The sequence below is a fragment of the Chiloscyllium punctatum genome, chromosome 11, assembly GCF_047496795.1.
Source record: "Chiloscyllium punctatum isolate Juve2018m chromosome 11, sChiPun1.3, whole genome shotgun sequence".
NCBI lineage: Eukaryota > Metazoa > Chordata > Chondrichthyes > Orectolobiformes > Hemiscylliidae > Chiloscyllium > Chiloscyllium punctatum.
This window is the reverse complement of record NC_092749.1, coordinates 1,939,338-1,964,259: the sequence shown is the minus strand read 5'-3', so window position 1 is coordinate 1,964,259 and position 24,922 is coordinate 1,939,338. Positions and strand designations below refer to the sequence as shown.

The window sequence follows — 24,922 nt, the reverse complement described above, 5'->3', positions numbered from 1 at the left end:
AATTACTGACAGTCAATTTACCTTATGTGGGGGCAGGGGAGGTGGAAAAATATATTTGAGGAAGAATTAATACTCACTTAGCAAAATGTAGATTTATTTGGAAGTGTTGCTTTATGGTAGGAGAAAGAGGTTGATGGTGCAGGGTTGATTTTTGAACTGGAGGCCTATGACCAGTGGTGTTCCACAGGGATCAGAACTGGGTCCATTTATATTTGTCATTTATATAAATGTTTTGAACGAGAATATAGGAGGCATGTTTATTAAGCTTGAGGATGACACCAAAGTTTCTGGTACAGTGGACAGTGAATAAGATTACCTCAGATTACAAAGAGATCTTGATCAATTGGGTCAATGGACTGAAGACTGGCAGATGGAGTTTAATTTGGATAAATGTGAGGTATTGCATTGTGGTAAAACACAAGGGCAAGACTTACATAATTGATAGAGCCCTGGGTAGTATTGTAGAAGAGGGATTCAGGTACATAATTCTTTAAAATTTGCTTCACAGATAGACAGAGCGATTAAAAAGGCATTTAGCATCCTTGCCTTCGTTAGTCAGACCTTTGAGTTTAGGAGTTGGGACGTCATGTTCAGGTTATACGTGATGTTAGTGAGGCCTCTTCTGGAGTACTGTGTGCAGTTCTGGTTGTCCTGTTATAGGAAGAATGTTATTAAACTGGAGAGGGTTCAAAAAAACATTTACCAGGATGTTGCCTGGAATAGAGGGTTTGAGTTATAAAAATAGGCTGGATAGGCAGACAACATAGAAGGTTGAGGGATGATCTTAGGTGGGAACTAGTTTAGTCTGGAAACATGGTGAGTGTGGACTAGCTGGACTGAAGGTAAAAACAATGACTGCAGATGCTGGAAACCAGATTCTGGATTAGTGGTGCTGGAAGAGCACAGCAGTTTAGGCAGCATCCAAGGAGCTTCGAAATCGACGTTTTGGGCAAAAGCCCTTCATCAGGAATAAAGGCAGTGAGCCTGAAGCATGGAGAGATAAGCTAGAGGAGGGTGGGGGTGGGGAGAAAGTAGCTTGGAGTACAATGGGTGAGTGGGGGAGGGGATGAAGGTGATAGGTCAAGGAGGAGAGGGTGGAGTGGATAGGTGGAAAAGGAGATAGACAGGTAGGACAAGTCCGGACAAGTCATGGGGACAGTGCTGAGCTGGAAGTTTGGAACAAGGGTGAGGTGGGGGAAGAGGAAATGAGGAAACTGTTGAAGTCCACATTGATGCCCTGGGGTTGAAGTTCTCCGAGGCGGAAGATGAGGCGTTCTTCCACCAGGCGTCTGGTGGTGAGGGAGCAGCGGTGAAGGAGGCCCAGGACCTCCATGTTCTCGGCAGAGTGGGAGGGGGAGTTGAAATGTTGGGCCATGGGGCGGTGTGGGTGATTGGTGCGGGTGTCCTGGAGATGTTCCCTAAAGCGCAAATCATCCGCCGACATTTCCGCCACCTCCAAGCAGACCCCACCACCAGGAATATATTTCTCTCCCCACCCCTTTCCACCTTCCACAAAGACCGTTCCCTCCGTGACTACCTGGTCAGGTCCACGCCCCCCTACAACCCACTCTCCCATCCTGGCACCTTCCCCTGCCACCGCAGAAACTGTAAAACCTGCGCCCACACCTCCTCCCTCACTTCTATCCAAGGCCCTAAAGGAGCCTTCCACACCCATCAAAGTTTTACTTGCACATCCACTAATATCATTTATTGTATCCGTTGCTCCTGATGCGGTCTCCTCTACATTGGGGAGTCTGGGCGCCTCCTAGCAGAGCGCTTTAGGGAACATCTCCGGGACACCCGCACCAATCAACCACACCGCCCCATGGCCCAACATTTCAACTCCCCCTCCCACTCTGCCGAGAACATGGAGGTCCTGGACCTCCTTCACCGCTGCTCCCTCACCACCAGACGCTTGGAGGAAGAACGCCTCATCTTCCGCCTCGGAACACTTCAACCCCAGGACATCAATGTGGACTTCAACAGTTTCCTCATTTCCTCTTCCCCCACCTCACCCTTGTTCCAAACTTCCAGCTCAGCACTGTCCCCATGACTTGTCCGGACTTGTCCTACCTGCCTATCTCCTTTTCCACCTATCCACTCCACCCTCTCCTCCCTGACCTATCACCTTCATCCCCTCCCCCACTCACCCATTGTACTCTATGCTACTCTCTCCCCACCCCCACCCTCCTCTAGCTTATCTCTCCATGCGTCAGGCTCACTGCCTTTATTCCTGATGAAGGGCTTTTGCCCGAAACGTTGATTTCGAAGCTCCTTGGATGCTGCCTGAACTGCTGTGCTCTTCCAGCACCACTAATCCAGTAGCTGGACTGAAGAGTCTGTTTCTGTGCTTTATGACTCTATGTCAGGATGGATTTGTTAGGGGAAAATCGTATCTAACTATCTTTGAGTTTTATGAAAGGGTTAATCGAGAGGATAGATGAGGGTAATGCTGTTGATGCACAGTACATGGACCTTCAGAAGGCATTTGAGAAACGTAAGCTAATTTATAGATTATGGAATAAAAGGGTTAGTAGCAACATGGATACAAAATTTGCAATTGGAAACAGACAGCAATGATTAATTGATATTTTTCAGTCTGGAAAGAAATTTGTAGTGAAGTTTCCCAGGCATTGGTGTTGGGAACCTTACTTTTCCTTATGATATAGATCTATATGTGAAGGGGGCAATTTTAAAGTTTGCAGATAATATAAAACTTAGCAGAAGTTTTAATTGTGAGGAGGATAGTTCAAGAACCTCAAAACGACATTGACATGTTGCTGGAGTGGGTAGATAGATGGTAGATGATGTCCAATATGGAGATGTAAGGGAATGTACTTTGGCACAAATAACATGGAGAGACAGTATACAAAGTATTCCAAAGGGTGTGCAGGGGCAGGCAGGTCTGGGTGTATAGGTATACAAGTCATAGAGTATAGAGTCAGAGAGATGTACAGCATGGAAACAGATATTAAAGGTGGCAAGATTGGTAGAGACAGCTACTAACAAAGCATACAGAATCTTAGTTTTATAAATAGGGACATAGAGTTCAAGAGCAGCTAAGTTGTGATGAACTTATATAAGACACTAGTTAGGCTGTTCTGAGGAAGGGTCACCAGAGCTGAAACATTAACTCTGATTTCTCTTCACAGCTTCTGCCAGATCTGCTGAGCTTTTCTAGCAATTTCTGTTTTTGTTACGGGTTGGGCCTCAGCTGAAATGTTGTGTACTGGGTACTAAATGATTGAAAGGATGTGAAATGCATTAGAGAGAGTACAGAAGACCCCTCTGATAACAGTTCTAGGATTGAGATGCTTTAGTTATGAGCAAACATTAGAGAAGTGGGATTGTTTTCCTGGAACAGGAGAATGCTAAGATGAGATCTGACAGAAATTAACAGAATCGTGAAGGGCATGGATAAAGGGGAAAGGGAGAAACTGTTTTTGCTCATAACTGGTCAAGAACCAGAGGGCACACTTTTAAAGTGATCTGCACTCTTTCACACAATGAATGGTTAGGTTGTGAATATATTTCCCGAAAGTGTATGGAGACAAATTCAATCGGGGCACTCAAGAGACACTAGATGTTTATTTAAAAAGTCTAAATGGTTCTCTAATGTGCTTCAGGGAAAGAAATCTCACCCAGCCAGGCATATATCCACACCAATACCATTGATTTTTAATGTCTAAAGGAGCCTAGGACAACTGTCAATTCTAACAAACTGCTATCCAATAAAATGACACACCACCAGTTTCTCAGGATAATTGATAATGGGCAATAAATTTGCTTTGCTAATAAATATGAACATATGATTATTTTTATCGAGTGAGGGAATAAAGAACTAAGGTTCAGCATGACTTACCTTATGGTTATCTCAAATATTTGATTCAGTTTACTCTGCAAAATGGTTGCCTAAAATTAAAAGATTGAGAAGCACAAGTTAATAGATAAAACTCTGGACAGCAATAATACATAAATGGGACTATCACAAATTCAGATCAAAACCCTATCTCATCATTCCCCATATATGATTCCAAAATACAAAGACAGGAGAGGAGGGAGAGAGAAAGACAGGGGGAGAGAGAGAAAGGGAGAGAGAGAGAGAGAGAGAGAGAGAGAAAGAGAAAGAGAGAGAGAGGGAGAGAGAGATGAGTAGTCATGAATGGGAACAAATGTGACTGAGGGATGATCTGAAAGAGATTTATAAAATCATGAGGGACATGGATTGGGTAAATAGAGAAGGTCTTTTCCCAGCAGTGGGGAATTCAAAACTAAAGAGCATATGGTTAAAGTGAGAGGGTTTAGTTTAAAAAGGGATCTAAGAGATGATTTTTTTCACACAAAGGGTGGTGCATGTATAGAATGAGTTGCTAGAGGAAGTGGTGGAGGCTGAGACAATTACAATAATTAAGAGGCATTTGGATGGGTACATGAATAGAAAGGTTGAGAGGGATATGGGTCAAATGTTGACAAATGGGACTAGATTATTCAGGAAATTTGGTCGGCATAGACCAGTTAGACTGAGGGGTGTGTTTCCATAGAAAAGAACAAAGAACAATATAGCACAGTCACAAGCCCTTCAGCTCCCTCAAGCCTAAATTGACAAATTTTGCCCTTCCATACTGAAACTGTCTTCACTTACAGGATCCATATCCCTATATTTCCTTCCTATTCATATATTTGTCCAAGTGCTTTTTGTGCTATATATCTATATGACTCTATAAGACAGGAGCAGTCCAGAATTGGGGAGTAGAACAGAGAGAAAGAGAGAGAGAGAGAGAGAGAGAGAGAGGTGCAGTCTGAAAAGGAGGCATGTGACAAAGAAAGAGGAGCAGTAAAGAAATGGGGGAGTGAAACCCAGAGACTGGGGTAAATGAAGGACTGTTCTGATTAGTGGCTGAATGGGATACTTGGGAATGGAAAACTCTGATTTTTATGCATTGATTATCCTGGCATTTCCAAGGCAAAACTAGCAGAGTCGATAAACAGGAGTGGATGTGCTTTACTTAGCCTTTCAGAAGGCTTTTGATAAGGTCCCACAGAAGAAATGAGCGTGTAAAATTAAAGTGCATAGGATTGGGGTTAGTGCAGTGATAGGGATAGCAAACTATTTGTCTGACAGGAAACAAAAAGTAGGAATACAGGGTCTTTTTTCTCAATGCAGGTAGTGACTTAGTTGGGTACTGCAGGAGTGGGTGCTTGGATCCCATCTTCATAATATATTGTTATGATTGAAGGTGTGTACTGTGTCTTTAAGGGAGAGACAATGCTGTTCTGAATTGAGAGATTACAATTACCTGTAGATATGACTAGATGGCATTCTTAGAGTGTACTGGAAACTTGAAACTATATAACACTTGGCTTGTGAAATGGATACTTGAGTTTTGGTTGCTGTTTTGACAACAATTCGAATTTAAATTATGCACCAGAATACTAAAACCCAATCGAGATTGAATTAATTGTTTTGCCAACATCGAACCGATGAGACGATCCGATGTTGGGGGAAATAAGAATACAGACAATTTGAAAATTGGCCAGAGAGCAACTGTCGTAGAGGGAGAAACTCATGGAGAGCTAATTATCATTTAACATCTTGCTCTCAAACAAATTAAAAAACACTCTCTATCAAAGGTACCTTTTCATATGAAACACACATTAAAAAGAAAGAAGACGATCCAGAGAGATCAGCAGCTGGAAGTGTGAAAACACAGAAGACAGAGACTGTGTGGTTTTGAAATTAAGTTGATGTAATTTTAATAAGTGTCTTATTGGAACAGCATATTGTTATAAAGTTGGAAGCAGATAGTAAGCAGTTAAGAGAAAGTGTGGCTTAGATCTGTGAATATTTTTTGTTTGATATTCACTTTTAGAGTAAGAAAATAAATTTATGTCATTTTCTTTAAATAGTGGAATTTGAGAGTTCTCTGTCCCTCAAATTTTAACAGTTTACGACGCAAGGCAGCTTTTCTTGGTGTTTGGTTTAACTAACAGAGGGGTTCGCCTCCGTGTTGTAAAAATATGTTCATGATTTAGATGAGTGAACTAAATGTAATGTTTCCATGTTTACAGATAACACAATGCTGATTGGAGGTTAAACGCTAAGGAAGAGCAGGGATTTCATAGAAACTGTGATCCTGCTGAATGGCAAAACAGGTTTGAGGGGCCAAATGGCCTACTTCAGTGCCTATTTCTAATGTTTTTAACATGTTTTAAGATTCTAACAGGAGTAGAAAAGTAAAGGTAGGAAGGATGTTCCTGATGACTGGGGAGTCCAGATGACTGGTCACAGTCAAAGGATATGGAATAGACCATTGAGAACAGATATAAGCAGAAACTTCTTAACCTAGTGAATGGTGAGGCTGTGGAATTCCCTGCCACAAAAAGCAATTGAGACCAAACATTGAATGTTTTCAAGAAGGGGTTTGATGTAGGTTTTAGGGCTAAAGGGATCAAAGGACATGAACCAAAGCAAGAATTGAGATGGATGATCAGCCATGGTGAAGCAGGCTCCAAAGGCTTAATCGGCTATTCCTGCTCCTATTTTCTATCTTTCTGTGAGCTACTGTAAAACTTTTGATTGTGAGTGGAACATTTTATTCTTAGTTTTCATGTAATGATAATCATCATAACATTAGTTCCTGATGGCCACAAAGTTCTCTCTATTGTGACTTCTCCTTCTTACCTTCCTCAATTTTCTCTTCTCTCCACCTCAATTCCCCCTCTTCTCCCTACTTCAACTGCCCTCTTTGTGTTATCCTTCTTACACATTGTTACTTTTCCTTCCTCCCCTGCTCAGTAGTTTTTGAAATGTATTACACAATGGCAACGAGCTTAAGCAAAAACACGTAACATCAGGGGACCCTTGCCTTTGGAATGGAAATACAATCATGTTTGTACAAATCATAAGATCACACGACCATAAGACATAGGAGTGGAAATAAGATCATTCAGCCCATCGAGTCCATTCGCCATTTAATCATGGCTGATGGGCATTTCAACGCCACTTACCCACACTCTCCCCGTATCCCTTAATTCCTTGCGAGATTAAGAATTTATCAATCTCTGCTGTGAAGACATTTAGATTAGATTAGATTAGATTAGATTAGATTACTTACAGTGTGGAAACAGGCCCTTCGGCCCAACAAGTCCACACCGCCCCGCCGAAGCGTAACCCACCCATACCCCTACATCTACATCTACCCCTTACCTAACACTATGGGCAATTTAGCATGGCCAATTCACCTGACCTGCACATCTTTGGACTGTGGGAGGAAACCGGAGCACCCGGAGGAAACCCACGCAGACACGGGGAGAACGTGCAAACTCCACACAATCAGTCGCCTGAGGCGGGAATTGAACCCGGGTCTCCGGCGCTGTGAGGCAGCAGTGCTAACCACTGTGCCACCGTGCCGCCCACATGGACATTTAATGTCATGTGATCAGGCATCTTGTGGTTAGATGCCATGTGACAAGAATGTTTTGTGATCAAACCTCCCAAATGAATGTAACCATAGTTTAAAACTTGAATGGGATCAGAAAGATCAGAATTGTAATGATTATGGGGATGATAACAAAGATGAAACTAGCAATGGGGATTTTAGGATGATTGTTGAGATGGCGATAGTGATATATATGTGATAAAAATGGGGACAGAGGTGCCTAAATATTTACATGAAGCAGAGTTGTAGAGTTCACTAATACAAAAGCAAAATACTGCAGATGTTGGAGATCTGAAACATAACCAAACATCCTGAAAATACGTGTAAGACCATAAGGTATTGGAGCAGAATTAGGCTATTTGTCCTATCAAGTTGCTCAGATATGTTTCTCAACCCCATCCTCCTGCCTGCTCCCTGTGACCCTTGATCCCCTTACCAATCAAGAACCCATCTAGCTTTGTCTTAAATACACTCAAAGACTTAGCCTTCACAGCCTTCTGCGGCAATGAGGTCCATAGACTAATCACCCTCAGGCCGTACCTGTTAATGTGTCAGGACTGTCACCATTCATCAGGCCTAGGTCAATATATCCTTCCCAAAGTGTGTCATCTGAAACTGAACCCAATATTAGACATGCAAACTGGAGAAATGCAGTGTGCATGGACATTAAGGAAGCCTTTCAAAAGATAAAATATAAATGATTACTAGAAATGGTTGTGTGGAAACAATGGAAGTAAACATGATTTAAAAATAGGTAGAAGGAAGAAAATGGTAGTTGGAGTTAGGAAAGCTTCTGCATGAGTAATGTTGTATAGGATACTGTTCTGAGGCCACTTCTCCTCAAGTTGTGATCAATGAAAAGAAACATTGTTCACATGTCAAGATGATATTGAAATCTGAGGTCTTGTTAATTCTTTAAAAGACTAAAAGGATGTTACAAAGGGCTACTGATTAGTTGGGGGAATAATTTCGATGTGTGAAGGAATGCATTTTGTTTGAAAAAAAGCAGTAAAATACTGAGAATGCAAACAGGCTTAGGCAGGGGAAAAGCAGAATGATTCAAAGTCCATGATTGCAGGATGTTAATCCCATAAAGTTAGATTCATCAGGCCATAAAAAAATCTTACACAGCTCAGAACATTAAACCAGGATACAAAGACGGATCCTTAAAGAAAAACTTTAATAGGATCTCAGTGAGAGTACTGTTTGGAACACTAAAGCGCACAATATATGAACAGTATTGCACTTTAGAGAGGATACAATGCAGAATCTCTAAGAGGCTAATAGGCTTGAAGAAATACAAATATGAAGAATGTTTTTGATAATTGAAATCATTTTTATTAGAATGATGCAATGCCTATTACAGGGACATATGATCCAGCAGATTAGAAGAATAGGGATTTCAGAGAAACCATGAACAAAGAACAATAAAGAACAAAGGAAATTTACAGCTGAGGAACAGGCCCTTCGGCCCTTCAAGCCTGAGCCAGTCCAAATCTACTGTCTAAACCTGTCGGTCAATTCCTAAGCATTTGTATCCCTCTGCTCCTCATCTACACATGCATCTGTCCAGACATATCTTAAATGAATCTACCGTGCCTGCCTCTACCACCTCTGTTGGCAACGCGTTCCAAACGCCCACCACTCTTTGTGTGAAGAACTTGCCGCGTGTATCCCCCTTAAACTTTCCACTTCTCACAGAGAGAACAGAGAAGATGGTAAAAGAGGGGAAGGTGTTGGTCAAGGACAGTATTACAGTTGCAGAAAGGATGTTTGGGGACTCATCAACTGAGATAGTATGGGCTGAAGTTAGAAACAGGAAAGGAGTGGTCACCCTGTTGGGAGTTTTCTATAGGCCTCCGAATAGTTCCAGAGATGTAGAGGAAAGGATAGCAAAGATGATTCTCGATAGGAGTGAGAGAGACAGGGTAGTTGTCATGGGGGACTTCAACTATCCAAATATTGACTGGGAACACTATAGTATGAGTACTATAGATGGGTCAGTTTTTGTCCAGTGTGTGCAGGAGGGCTTCCTGACACAGTATGTAGACAGGCCAACAAGGGGTGAAGCCACATTAGATTTGGTACTGGGTAATGAGCCCGGCCAGGTGTTACACTTGGAAGTAGGTGAGCACTTTGGTGATAGCGATCACAATTCTGTTATGTTTACTTTAGTGATAGAAAGGGATAGGTGTATACCACTGGGCAAGAGTTACAGCTGGGGGAAAGGCAATTACGATGCGATTAGGCAAGATTTAGGAAGCATAGGATGGAGAAGGAAACTGCAGGGGATAGGCACATTAGAAATGTGGAGCTTATTCAAGGAAAAGCTCCTGTGTGTCCTAGATAAGTATGGACCTGTCAGGCAGGGAGGAAGCTGTAGAGCGCAGGAGCCGTGGTTTACGAAGGAAGTGGAATCTCTGGTCAAGAGGAAGTAGAAGGCTTATGTTAGGATGAGACGTGAAGGCTCAGTTAGGGCGCTTGAGGGTTACAAGGTAGCCAGGAAAGACCTAAAGAGAGAGGTCAGAAGAGCCAGGAGGAGACATGAGAAGTTGTTGGTGGATAGGATCAGGGTAAACCCTAAGGCTTTCTATAGGTATTTAAGGAATAAAAGAACGATAAGAGTAAGATTAGGGCCAATCAAGGATAGCAGTGGGAAGTTGTGTGTGGAGTCAGAGGAGATGGGGAAGCACTAAATGAGTATCTTTCAACGGTATTCACTCTAAAAAACAACAATGTTGTCGAGGAGATTACCGTGATACAGGCTAATAGACTAGGTGTGATTGAGGTTCACAAGGAGGAGGTGTTAGAAATCCTGCAGAGTGTGAAAATAGATAAGTCCCCTCGGCCGGATGGGATTTATCCTAAGATCCTCTGGGAAGCCAGGGAGGAGATTGCCGAGCTTTTGGCATTGATGTTTAAATCGTCATTGTCTACAGGAATAGTGCTAGAAGACTGGAAGATAGCAAATGTGGTTCCCCTGTTCAAGAAGGGGAGTGAGAGAAAATCCTGGTAATTATAGATCAGTGAGCCTTACTTCAGTTGTTGGTAAAGTGTTGGAAAAGGTTATAAGAGATAGGATTTATAATCATCTAGAAAAGAATAATTTGATTAGGGATAGTCAGCATGGTTTTGTGAAGGGTAGGTTGTGCCTCACAAACCTTACTGAGTTCTTTGAGAAGGTGACCATACAGGTAGATGAGAGTAAACTGGTTGATGTGGTGTATATGGATTTCAGCAAGGCGTTCGATAAGGATCCCCAAAGTAGGCTATTGTACAAAGTGCGGAGGAATGGGATTGTGGGAGATATAGCAGTTTGGATCAGTAATTGGCTTGCTGAAAGAAAACAGAGGGTGGTGGTTGATGGGAAATGCTCATCCTGGAGTCCAGTTACTAGTGGTGTACCTCAAGGATCAGTGTTGGGTCCACTGCTGTTCGTCATCTTTATGAACGACCTGGATGAGGGCATAGAAGGGTGGGTTAGTAAATTTGCAGACGACACTAAGGTCAGTGGAGTGGTGGACAGTGACGAAGGATGTTGTAGGTTACAGAGAGACATAGATAAGCTGCAGAGTTGGGCTGAGAGGTGGCAAATGGAGTTTAATGCAGACAAGTGTGAGGTGATTCACTTTGGTCGGAGTAACCAGAATGCAAAGTACTGGGCTAATGGTAAGATTCTTGGTAGTGTAGATGAGCAGAGAGATCTCGGTGTCCAGGTACACAGATCCTTGAAAGCTGCCACCCAGGTTGACAGGGTTGTTCAGAAGGCATACAGTGTTTTAGCTTTTATTAATAGAGAAATCGAGTTCCGGAACCATAAGGTTATGCTACAGCTGTACAAAACTCTTATGTGGCCGCACGTGGAGTGTTGTGTACAGTTCTGGTCACCGCATTATAAGAAGGATGTGGAAGCTTTGGAAAGGGTGCAGAGGAGATTTACTAGGATGTTGCCTGGTATGGAGGGAAGGTCTTATGAGGAAAGGCTGAGGGACTTGAGGTTGTTTTCGTTAGAGAGAAGAAGGTTGAGAGGTGACTTAATAGAGACATATAAGACAATCAAAGGGTTAGATAGGGTGGGCAGGGAGAGCCTTTTTCCAAGTATGATGACGGCGAGCACGAGGGGGCATAGCTTTAAATTGAGGGGTGATAGATATAGGACAGATGTCAGAGGTAGTTTCTTTACTCAGAGAGTAGTAGGGGTATGGAATGCTTTGCCTGCAATGGTAGTAGATTCGCCAACTTTAAGTACATCTAAGTCGTCATTGGACAAGCATATGGACGTACATGGAATAGTGTAGGTTAGATGGGTTTCAGATTGGTATGACAGGTTGGCGCAACATCGAGTGCCGAAGGGCCTGTACTGCGCTGTAATGTTCTATGTTCACCTTGAAAGCATGACCTCTTGTTATTGAATCCTTCACCCTGGGAAAAAGCTTGTCTCTATCCACCCTGTCTATATCCTTCATGATTTTGTAAACCTCAATCAGGTCCCCCCATAATCTCCTTTTTTCTAATGAAAACAAACCTAACCTACTCAACCTCTCTTCATAGCTAGCACCTTCCATACCAAGCAACATCCTCGTAAACCTTCTCTGCAGCCTCTCCAAAGCATCCACATCCTTTTGGTAATGTGGTGACCAGAACTGTACACAGGATTCTAAATGTGGCCGAACCAATGTCTTGTACAATTTTAACATGACTTGCCAGCTCTTCTACTCAATATCCTGTCCAATGTAGGCAAGCATACTATAGGCCTTCTTGACCACTCTACCCACCTGTGCAGCAATCTTGCACACCATGTGACTTCACTTTCTCCATTGACTACAATGGGGAAACTTATCAAATGCCTTACTGAAGTCCATGTATATGACATCAACAGCCCTGGAACCATGGAAATTGTTTAAGGATAGGACCATTGACAAAAGATTAAATGTCAAAGGTTTAGTACTAAGATGTTTTTATGGAGAGTTGTGGGGTTGTGGGTTTCATCATTTCCAGGGTTATGTTTGAGAAAGAAATAATATCAATATTTGAAACAAAATCAGAGGTTTGGAGGAACATGGGGTTGAAGAGATGTGGAAACATGGTGTGTAAATATGCTTTGAATTTTTGTTCATGTGATGGATAATGGTTGAGATGGACAAATTAGGCTGAACTGTTGGTTTTTATCTTGATACTCTTATGCCTTTTTTGTATCCCAGTTAAGTTGCCCCAGCAATTTCTTGTTTATGTCCCAAATGTCTTCTTCCACCACTCAGTTTGACCATACTTTCTCCTTTCAGTAATCTTTCGTTGGCTAACTACCTGAGCCCCAAATGATCAATTGATTGATTGATTTATTGTCGCATGTAGCGAAGTACAGTGAAAAGCTTTGTTTGTGAGCAGTACAGGCAGATTATAGTAAGCAAGGACATACAGACCAGAGGCTGCTTGGACAGAGTAGGCATACAGGTTACACTGCATTGGAGGTGCACAAAACACGATCAACGTTAAAATGATGAATAGATTTGGCCATTTACCTCAGCCCCACAACTACATTATGTGATTCTATGCAAACTAGCCTGCATGTACGATCATGGACTTTCTTGTCATGGAACCATAAGATAAGAAAGATGTTAGTGCTCGTCTCTGCACACATTCTTACAAACTGCATGACCTTACCCTTGCTCCACAATGAGCTGCTATCTCTTCAAATGGAGCTTTCTGAAACTTTTCCACCACTTGTCGTCGTCTCTCTCTCTCTTGCTCTTCCATGGCACCACCATCTACTGACCAATAAAGAAAACTAATCAGAGCAGCCAGTAACATTCACTCCCAGGTCTTGCTGCTGTTGAGCAATTGAAGATACTAGAAGCATGACACTCTCAATTAGGTACATTCACAAAGGAAAGGCCATATTCTACTCATCCCTTTTGTAGATTTCCGATGGCTTTCATAATTCAGAACAGAATTAGAGGCTGAGAAGTTCTGAGATGTTCAGACAGTGGATCGAAACAGGGATGATCATGGAGTGTTTTAGGAAAGTATTGAATTATTTTGACACCAGCCCAAATTTTCTGTCAACAAAGATGACAAGATATGCAAACAATTTAGTCGATACTTATATAAAAGTAGGCAATGATATGGCAATGATGCATTCTCCATCATTTCTGCTCAGTTCCAATGACTCATGGTCACAAAACGACATCAGTAACTACTCACAAGGCAGTAATCAGCTGAAAGGAAAAAAGAACACAGTACTGAGGACAACAAAAACAGAAGTTGCTGGAAAAATTCAGCAGGTCTGCAGCATCTGTGAAGAGAAGTCAGAGTTAATGATCCTCAAAACTGAAAGAGCTGGGAATGCTGTAAATCAGGAACAAAAAAAGATGTTGCCAGAAAAGCTCAGCAGATCTGGCTGCATTTGTAAAGAGAAGTCAGTGTTAATGTTTTGGGTATGGTGACATAAGAACATAAGAACTAGGACAGGAGTAGGCCATCTGACACTTTGAACCTGCTCCACCAATTGTGGCCTCAGCTCCACTTACCCACCATTACCCTTAATTCCTTTACTGTGCAAACATTATCTATCTTAGATTAGATTAGATTACTTACAGTGTGGAAACAGGCCCTTCAGCCCAACAAGTCCACACCGCCCCGCCGAAGCACAACCCACCCAGACCCATTCCCCTAACACTACGGGCAATTTAGCATGGCCAATCCACCTGACCTGCACATCTTTAGACTGTGGGAGGAAACCAGAGCACCCGGAGGAAACCCACACAGACACGGGGAGAATGTGCAAACTCCACACAGACAGTCGCCTGAGGCAGGAATTGAACCCAGCTCTCTGGTGCTGTGAGGCAGCAGTGCTAACCACTGTGCCATTGTGCTGCCCAGCTTTCAGAATACTTACTGACAAAGCCTAAACCACTTCACTGGGCATGGAATTCCATAGATTCACAACCCTCTGGGTGAAGAATTTTCTTCTCAATTCAGTCCTAAATCTGCTCCTCCTAATTGTGAGGCTCTGCCCTCTTGTCCTAGTTTCACCCACCAGTGTAAATTTTCTCTCCACCTCTATCTTATCTGTTCCCTTCATAATTGTATATGTTTCTATAAGATCCCCTTTCAATCTTCTAAATTCCATGAATATAATCCCAGTCTCCTCAGTCTCTCCTCATAAGACAATCCCTCAACTCTGGAGAAAGTGAGGACTTCAAATACTAGAGAGCATAAGCAAAAAGTGTGGTGCTGGAAGAGCACAGTCAGTCAGGCAGCGTTCAAGGAGCAGGAGAGTTGATGTTTCGAGCATGAGCTCTTCATCAGGAATGAAGTGTTTATGCTCGAAACGTCAACTCTCCTGCTCCTCTGATGCTGCCTGACTGGCTGTGCTTTTCCAGCACCACACATTTTGACCCTCATTGATGAAATTAACCTAGTGAACCTCCTTTGCACCCCCTCTAGTTTCAAGTAAAGAGATCAAAACTGCACCTAGTACTCCAGCTGTAGCCTCACCAGCACTCAATACAACTGCAACATAATCTCTCTTAATCCCTTTAGCAATGAAGGACAAAGTTCCATTTGCCTTCTTAATTACCTGTTGCACCTGCAAACCAACCTTCTGTGATTCATGCACAAGGACACCCAGGTCCCTCTGCACAACAGTATGCTGCATTTTTTTTCCATTCAAGTAATAGGCCTTTTTAACTGTTATTCCTACCAAAATGGATGACTTCACATTTATTAACATTGTACTGTAACTGTCAGACCTTTGCCAACTCATTTAAACAATCTATGTCCCTTTGCAAAGTTTCACAGTCCTCTGAACATTTTGCCCTACCACTCATTTTAGTGTCATCCGTAAACTTTGACACACTACACGTGGTCCCTAACTCCAAATCATCGATGAAACTTGAGAACAATTTCAGTCCCAACACTGACCCCTGAGGCAGACCACTGTTCGCTAACTGCCAACCAGAATAGCATTCATTTATTCCTTCGCTGCTTCCTGTTGGTTAATCAATCCTCTATCCATGCTAATACATTGCCCATAATGCCATGCATCTTTATCTTATGCAGCAGCTTTTTGTGTGGCAGCTTGTTGGATGCCTTTTGGAAATCTAGGTACACCACATCTACTGGGTCCCCATTGTCCACCGTGTTCATAATGTCTTCATAGAATTCCAAAAGATTAATTGAGCATGACCTGTCCTTCATGAACCCATGCTGTGTCTGCCTAATAGACAATTTCTATTGAGATGCCTTGATAATAGATTCAAGCATTTTCCCCATTACAGAAGTTAAGATAACCTGTCTATAATTCCCCATCTTTTGTATACCATCCTTTTTAAACGGTGGCATCTCATTTGCTGTTTTCCAATCTGCTGGAACTGCCCAGAGTCCAGTGAATTTTGGAAAATTACCACAAGTGCATTTGCTATTTCTCCCACCATTTTTCTCTGGTACTCTGGGATGCAGTCCATCAAGACCAAGTGACTTGTCTACCCTTAGCTCCATTAGCTTGCCCAACACTACCTCTTTGATAATGATTGTTTCCAGGCCCTCAACTATCTTTGTCTCTTTGTCAATTACTGGCATGTTATAGTGTCCTCCACTGTGAAGACTGACACAAAGTACCTGCTCAACGGCTCAGCCACTTCCTGACTAACATCATGACTAAATCTTATCCTCGAAAGGACCAATGTTTACTTTACTCAATGAGATATTTATAGACACTTTTGCTATCTGTCTTTATATTCTAAGCTAGTTTCTTCGCATAATTTGTCTTATATCTTTCTCTATAGCTATTTCTGTGGCTTTCTGTTGACCTTTAAAGCTTTCCCAATCTTCTAGTTTCCTATTGGTCTTGCCCACTTTGTATACCTTCTCTTTCAATTTGATAGCCTTCCTTATTTCCTTAGATGTCCATGGCAGTTTACCCCTTTTCCCGCAGTCCTTCCTTTTCACCTTTGCTGACACTTCCTTATATCTCAAAAACAGGAGTTGCTGGACAAACTGTGTTCTGAGGAAGGGTCACCAGACCCAAATGTTAATGCTTATTTCTCTGCAGATGCTGCCAGACCTGCTCAGCTTTTCCAGCAAATTCTGCTTTTGTTTCTGACTTACAGCATTCACAGTTATTTTGGTTTTGATAGTACTGAGGATGTTGGATAACTGAAATAAAAGTGCTGGAGAAACTCAGCAGGTCACACAACATTTGTGGAGAGAAAAGCATAATTATCAATAGAGACTGACATGACTCTTTGAAATACAATCATATTTGAATTGAGGTGTTAACTCTATTTCTCTCTTCACAGATATTGTAAGAGCTTCTGAGTTCTTCAGCACTTCCTACTTTTGTATCAGCTGAAAGGGCTGAGCGATGCTTTTTCAACTGTTTCAAACATTCATTATTCACAGATTCTTTTCAGGTTGTCTCTAAGCAATATCAAACCTTGAAAGCAAACTATCCTGCAGGTCCTACATGTATAGCTGGTGACTGTTAGGATCACTGTTGTTGTTAAGCTATTTAATTAGATTAGATTAGATTTGATTCCCGACAGTGTGGAAACAGGCCCTTCGGCCCAACAAGTCCACACCGACCCTCCAAAGAGTAACCCACCCTCCTCTATCTCACGGTTTGACAGAGGAAACCCTGAAACATCAGCCAAACGACTGGGTACAGATGCTTTAAGATGCTTTATTCACATGGAAATTTCACGAGCCTCCCCATGAGGAACAAAATGGCAGCATCCTATTCTTTTAGTGAATGGCATGGTTTCCTGAGTCACGGGTCTTGCATGAATGGCCAGGGAGAGATGAGCAGTAAAAGGCTGTACTTTTTCAATGCACTACTCAGCAGTAACTAACAGCACAGTGCCATGAAATTGAATTCTCATTCACAAAGGAGATACCTTCAAGCCTTAATTTTGGACTCACAGAGGGAGATAGCTGGGTAGATCATCAGAGGTCAAGGTAGCCCTTGACAACCACAGTTTTATCTGCTGAACACCACCATACAAACTTACCTCCTGAGATCAGCGGCCTCCATTTTTGCAGCAGCAGCAGGAGTGGTGACAGCGAGAATTGGGGCTGCTGAGAAGGTAAATTCATCCTTTAAAAACTTACCTTATGAGTCAGCGGCCTCCATTTTTGCAGCAGCAGTGGGAGCGGTGACAGTGAGGACCAGGGGACTGCAGGAAGGGTAAATTAATCCTTTAGTAACTTATCTCATGAATAGTTGCAGCACATGCTGAACTGGAGCAGACACGGGAAGGCTGAGTAAGTGAGGTAATATATTTAGGCGATTGCTTTACCCGGAACACTACTCAGGTAGTGTCTGTCATCCATCCTCCTCCTCTAATCAAAAAAAAAGGTTCTGTGTACTGATTTGTTAAGGTTACTAGCTTTTTCAACAGTGTCTTTGGGAATTCAGAACAGGGGAAATGGATGTTAGGGCAGTTACATGCTCCTCCTGTAAGATGTGGGAGGTAAGGGTCACCACTAGTTCCCCACTGACTTGGTCTGCAGGAAGTGCACCCAGCTCTAGCTCCTCAGAAACCGCGTTAGGGACCTGGAGCTGGAGCTGGGTGACTCTTGGATCATTCGGGAGGCTGACTGCTTGTATACAAGTGTTAATTATTCGAATTTGCAGTAATGGAAAATGATCTTCCTTCTCAGAAAGATGATCACAACCAATTACTGCAGCAATGGCCTTCCGTGTAGCTGTTGAAACTGACAATGATTCTGTTTTCTGTTAACAAACCATGCTGTACAAACAAAGACTAGAATATTATACCATAAAATGTATAAAATATCATGACATGTGCACCGAGGGGGAGAGAAGGCTCACAGCTGACAGCTGTGCTGCTGGACATCGCTCTCTCTCCCTGGAGCTCCGGTTTCTTTGTCCAATAAACTCTGCTATTGATTCCCAATTCTGATTCTGAAACTGGTGATTTTCCCCACAACAATTGGTGCTGCGAGCAGGGTGTCCTATTCCGGGGTGTTCTGGTCAAAATCCCCGATTGGGGAATCGGGGTAAGAGACACTTTGAATCTGCAAACAGGAAGAACCAGGCCGGGCCAAAAGCACAGTTTAAAGGGTACACCATTGTAACGAGTAACTTGTGTGATAGTACTGGCTTGTGTAGAAGTGTATGCCTGTGGGCTGTAAGTGGGAAAGTGTACTAACTGGTGTGATGACCAGCTACTTGTGCTGACACAACCAGAGGACAAGGTAGTGCCTGTCTCAAAACCCCTGCCCTAACCGGTTGTTAAGAGGGGTGGCCCCCCCACCCACACGATGATTGGGAATTGAAATGGGAATTGAGGTGCCAAGGGCACTAGGAGTTCTGAAGCACAAATGGCAAAGTCGGGTAACGTTGGACTCTGTAGGAATGAGCAACGCAGAGTCTAGTTAGAACCTGGTCGAAGGTTCGGTGCTGTCTGTTATTGTGTTTTAAATTGAAGTGGTGAAGAAAAGGAGCTGACCACTCTGACCAAGAGTCAAACCCCAGTGGAGCAGCACATTACCGAGGAAGGAAGTGTGGACACTGTGAGTAACCGTGGTACCCTGTCAGTCGTAGTAGAATGACAGAGCTTGAATAGTGGCGGTGGCTGCGAGGGTAAAATGCCCCCCAATTAGAGAGCACACAAGGCTAGAGGTAGGTTTCTGGGCCTATTGGGCGGTGTTGGAACAGTAGAGGTGGCCAGGAGGATAAATGAGTCCCGGTAGACAGCTCACCCTATTGAACCAACATTCCCAGCTGACTGGTAGGTACCAACGAGTAGTGGTGGCCGGGAGGGTAGAGAAGTCCCAACGGTAGAGCGCACATCTTGCTAGAACATCGAACATAGAACAATACAGCACAGAACAGGCCCTTCGGCCCACGATGTTGTGCTGAACATTTGTCCTAGCTTAAGCACCCATCCATGTACCCATCCAATTGCTGCTTAAAGGTCGCCAATGATTCTGACTCTGCCACTCCCACAGGCAGCGCATTCCATGCCCCCACCACTCTCTGGGTAAAGAACCCACCCCTGACATCTCCCCTATACCTTCCACCCTTCACCTTAAATTTATGTCCCCTTGTAACACTCTGTTGTACCCAGGGAAAAAGTTTCTGACTGTCTACTCTATCTATTCCTCTGATCATCTTATAAACCTCTATCAAGTCACCCCTCATCCTTCGCCATTCCAATGAGAAAAGGCCTAGCACTCTCAACCTATCCTCGTACGACCTATTCTCCATTCCAGGCAACATCCTGGTAAATCTTCTCTGCACCCTCTCCAAAGCTTCCACATCTTTCCTAAAGTGAGGCGACCAGAACTGCACACAGTACTCCAAATGTGGCTTAATCAAAGTCCTGTACAGCTGCAACATCACTTCACGACTCTTGAATTCAATCCCTCTGCTAATGAACGCTCATACACCATAGGCCTTCTTACAAGCTCTATCCACCTGAGTGGCAACTTTCAAAGATCTATGAACATAGACCCCAAGATCCCTCTGCTCCTCCACCTTACTAAGAACCCTACCGTTAACCCTGTATTCTGCATTCTTATTTGTCCTTCCAAAATGGACAACCTCACACTTGGCAGGGTTGAACTCCATCTGCCACTCCTCAGCCCAGCTCTGCATCATATCTAAGTCCCTTTGCAGCCAACAACAGCCCTCCTCACTATCCACAACTCCACCAATCTTCGTATCATCTGCAAATTTACTGACCCACCCTTCGACTCCCTCTTCCAAGTCATTAATAAAAATTACAAACAGCAGAGGACCCAGAACTGATCCCTGCGGAACTCCACTTGTAACTGGGCTCCAGGCTGAATATTTACCATCTACCACCACTCTCTGACTTCGACCAGTTAGCCAGTTTTCTATCCAACTGGCCAAATTTCCCTCTATCCCATGCCTCCTGACTTTCCGCAAAAGCCTACCATGGGGAACCTTATCAAATGCCTTACTAAAATCCATGTATACTACATCCACTGCTCTACCCTCATCCACATGCTTGGTCACCTTCTCAAAGAATTCAATAAGACTTGTAAGGCAAGACCTACCCCTCACAAATCCGTGCTGGCTGTCCCTAATCAAGCAGTGTCTTTCCAGATACTCATAAATCCGATCCCTCAGTACCCCTTCCATTACTTTGCCTACCACCGAAGTAAGACTAACTGGCCTGTAATTCCCGGGGTTATCCCTATTCCCTTTTTTGAACAGGCGCACAACATTCGCTACTCTCCAGTCCCCTGGTACCACCCCCGTTGACAGCGAAGACAAAAAGATCATTGCCAACGGTTCTGCAGTTTCCTCTCTTGCTTCCCACATAATCCTAGGATATATCCCATCTGGCCCGGGGGACTTGTCTATCCTCAAGTTGTTCAAAATGTCCAACACATCTTCCTTCCGAACAAGTATCTCTTCTAGCTTACCAGTCCATTTCACACTCTCCTCTTCAACAATATGGTCCCTCTCGTTTGTAAATATTGAAGAAAAGTACTCATTCAAGACCTCTCCTATCTCTTCCGACTCAATACACAGTCTCTCACTACTGTCCTTGATTGGACCTACTCTCGTTCTCGTCATTCTCAGATTTCTCACATACGCATAAAATGCCTTGGGGTTATCCTTGATCCGATCCACCAAAGATTTTTCATGCCCTCTCTTAGCTCTCCTAATCCCTTTCTTCAGCTCCCTCCTGGTTATTCTGTATCCCTCCAATGCTCTGTCTGAACCTTGTTTCCTCAACCTTATGTAAACCTCCTTCTTCCTCTTTACAAGACATTCGACCTCCCTTGTCAACCAAGGTTCCCTCACACGACCATCTCTTTCCTGCCTGACAGGTACATACATATCAAGGACACTTCGTATCTGTTCCTTGAAAAAGTTCCACATTTCCACGACATCCTTCCCTGACAGCCTATGCTCCCAACTTATGCTCCTCAGATCCTGTCTTACAGCATCATATTTACCCTTGCCCCAACTGTAAAACCTACTCTGTTGCATGCACCTACCTCTCTCCATAACCAAGGTGAAAGTCACAGAATTGTGGTCACCATCACCAAAATGTTCACCTACTAACAAGCCCATCACTTGTCCCAGTTCGTTACCAAGTACCAAATCCAATATGGCCTCCCCTCTGGTTGGACAATCTACATACTGAGTTAGAAAAGCTTCCTGGACACACTGCACAAACACTGCTCCATCCAATCTACTTGATCTAAAGAGCTTCCAATCAATATTTGGGAAGTTGAAATCGCCCATGACTACTACCCTGTGGCTTCTGCACCTTTCCAAAATCTGTTTCCCAATCCGTTTCTCCACATCTCTGCTGCTATTGGGGGGCCTGTAGTTAACACCCAACAAGGTGACTGCACCTTTCCTATTTCTGACTTCAGCCCATACTACCTCCAAAGGCAGATCCTCCTCGAACTGCCTTTCTGCAGCCATTATACCATTTCTAATTAGCAACGCCACCACCCCCTCCTTTTTTACCACCCTCCCTAATCTTACTGAAACATCTGTAACCAGGAACCTCCAACAACCATTCATGACCCTCTTCTATCCACGTTTCCGTGATGGCCACAACATCGTAGTCCCAGGTACCGATCCACGCCTTAACTTCACCCACCTTATTTCTGATACTCCTTGCGTTAAAGTGTCAGTGCTACCTTCTCCACAGCCTCCCTACATTCTTGGATATCCTGACAAACAGCTAACCTACTTGCTGGACTACAAGTCCGGATCCCATCCCCCTGCCAAATTAGTTTAAATCCCCCCGAAGAGTGCTAGCAAACCTACCTCCCAGGATATTGGTGCCCTTCTGGTTCAGGTGCAACCCATCCTGTTTGTACAGGTCCCACCTTCCCCAGAATGCAGTCCAATTGTCCAAATACCTGAAGCCCTCCCTCCTACACCATCCTTGCAGCCACGTGTTCAACTGTACTTTCTCCCTATTCCTTGCCTCACTGTCAGCTAGGAGGCTGCTACAGCCATACAGACGGTACTGGGACGGTATTAGTGGCCAGGGGGTAGAGAAGTCCCATTGGTTAAGGACACTTTACTGTTGGTGGAATCGAGGGGTACACAATCTGTGAGATGGCAGATCAGGATTTTAAAGGGGATACTGCAGGTTTCCCTTATTGAGAAATACAAGACAGACAGAATTGCACTGACAGAGCAGATAAAGAAAGGGGGTTGGGACCCATCCCAGAAATTAGCACAGCAACGGAATTGGTTTGACAAAGTAAAACGAAATAAAACTCAAAGGATTGGGCTAATGTTAGTGTACCAATTAGCAGGCCTAATTAAACAAGTAGGTGCCTCCACTAGCAGGTGGAGAAAAGGCCAAGAACGAATTGAGGAGCTGGAGGATAGGATAAAGGAGCTAGAGCAAAGAATAGAAAAAATTCAGGAGGGAAGGGAGACTGACTCTCTCCCCTCCTACAAAACTGTACAGCAGGGACCACCTGCTCCATCAGCAGAGCAGAGGTGCAAGAATATAATCTAGCTCCAGTCACTAGAGGGGGGACAGAGTTGCAGCCAAAAGCAAACTATAAACCCATTTCCCTAGGAGAAAGGCAACAGATCATGACCTTCCTGGGCAAAATACAGCCCCAAAGTACAATCACGAGGTTCTGGGAAGAGCTAGACAGTATATGGGTAGAGCACGAACTCACCATTAGGTAGATGGCAGACCCAAAGCCACAACAGCCCGAGACTATGGGGGGGACGGTGGATACATGCCGTTGCCTTACAGCTGAGATAGATGCTCAGCAGCCCCCCCCACACCCATTTTAATGAAGAGATCCAGCGGGTATTAGGAAATGCTCCCAAGAACTGGAGCAAAATCATGACCATGAAACAGTTTAAAGGGAAAGGAGCCTCTGAGTATGGGGAACGATTACTTAGGACAAGCAAACCCAGATTGGGCATTCATTCAGGCTTTTAGAGACGGGCTCTCTAGCACCCATCAATCCATCCTCAAAATGGGAGTGATAATGTCCCAAAATTATGTCGACCTGGTAGAGTGGGCTAGCAGGGTGCAGGAAGCGAAGCTCCCGCAATAAAAACAAAACCTGACAGAGCAGCCTCTCAGAACAGACGCGAAGGCAGTACCAAATTATCCTGCCACAACTGTGGCTCACAGGGACACTTTGTCAGAGACTGTACAGCCCCACAGGACAAGGAACAGCATAAATTACTACAGCCATGTAATAGAGCAGGTCATACAGAGGCACTGTGCTGGGGAAAGCATGGGGGACCCCCAAACAACACCCTGAACACCGCGGAACCATGGGACCCCCCGAGTTCTGCAGAGCTGACAACCAGCTGCCCCCAGTTGTAAGGGTAAGGGAGAGGGGAGAGTTTACGTCCTGCAGTAGTTGGAGGTAGAAAGCGTAAGATGTTGGTAGGCACAGGAGTGGCCGTATCCACCACCAACTTACCCTTCCTCCACACCAATAAAATGATCCACCTTACCGGGGTAGGAGGGGATAAGACACCCGCTTACTTAAGCGAGACCACCCTCATGAAAATCAATAATATATACATACCTGAGATTTTATGTGCGTGCAAAAATAATGAAAGCACCATAATGGGAAATGATCTCATAAAGGAATACAAAGTCTTGATTGACTGTGCAAAAGGAAAATTGATCTGGCCAAAACAGGATGGTTGAAAGACCGAGATTGGGAAACTCACAAGTCACCTCGAGACTATTAAAGTAGCTACAGCCACCAGTAGGGACTGGAACCTTGAAAAGGTGGGATTCAGAGCTATCTGCGCCTCTGTTCCCAAGGCATGGGCAGAGACAATACTAGACACAGGCTTAGTCAAGATAGACCCTATAATGGTGCTCGGACCACAGCATAAGCCCCACCGGCAGTACCCAATCAAGCCTGAAGCAAGAAAACAGTAATGGAGATTGTTAAAGGACTAGTAAAACAGGGAATCCTGAGGGAAACCACAGGTACAACCAATTCCCCAACATGGCCAGTAATAAAGCCCGATGGGAGCTACAGACTCACCATTTTGTATACGGGACTAAACAAGGTCACACCTAAATTGCATCCCATTGTAACAGACCCCTCCACAATTCAAAACGGATTGGTCCCCAAGTACAAAATTTTCACAGTATTAGACATAACCAATGGATTCTGGTCCATCCCACTATACCCTGGATCCCAGAATAAATTTGTCTTCACAGTAAGGACTGGCAGTACACGTGGACTCGCCTGCCACAGTGCTTCCACAACAGCCACACTAGTTTCACAGAGTGATGAGCGACAACCTCGACAAAATAGATTTACCAGAAGAGAGCACTGCCCTACAATACGTGAACAATATCCTGATTTACCAGAAGGGAGCACTGTCCTACAATACGTGGACAATATCCTGATTTACCAGAAGGGAGCACTGCCCTACAATACGTGGACAATATCCTGATTTACCAGAAGGGAGCACTGTCCTACAATACGTGGACAATATCCTG

At 43.8% G+C, this 24,922-nt stretch overlaps 1 protein-coding gene across 3 annotated transcripts in view; it reads right to left on the bottom strand.

The window, feature by feature from the left end:
* LOC140482671 (protein EFR3 homolog B-like) overlaps positions 1 to 24,922 on the bottom strand; it is a 207,068-nt gene that overhangs the window by 20,259 nt on the left and 161,887 nt on the right. For 2 of the 3 annotated variants that reach the window (XM_072580177.1, XM_072580179.1), the window contains exons 21-22: positions 13,101 to 13,207; positions 3,863 to 3,912 (exon numbers count right to left, since the gene is read on the bottom strand). In XM_072580177.1, the coding sequence (XP_072436278.1) occupies positions 3,863 to 3,912; positions 13,101 to 13,207 (157 nt within the window). The remainder of the gene's footprint in view (positions 1 to 3,862; positions 3,913 to 13,100; positions 13,208 to 24,922) is intronic. The other variant, XM_072580178.1, reaches the window with a different exon arrangement.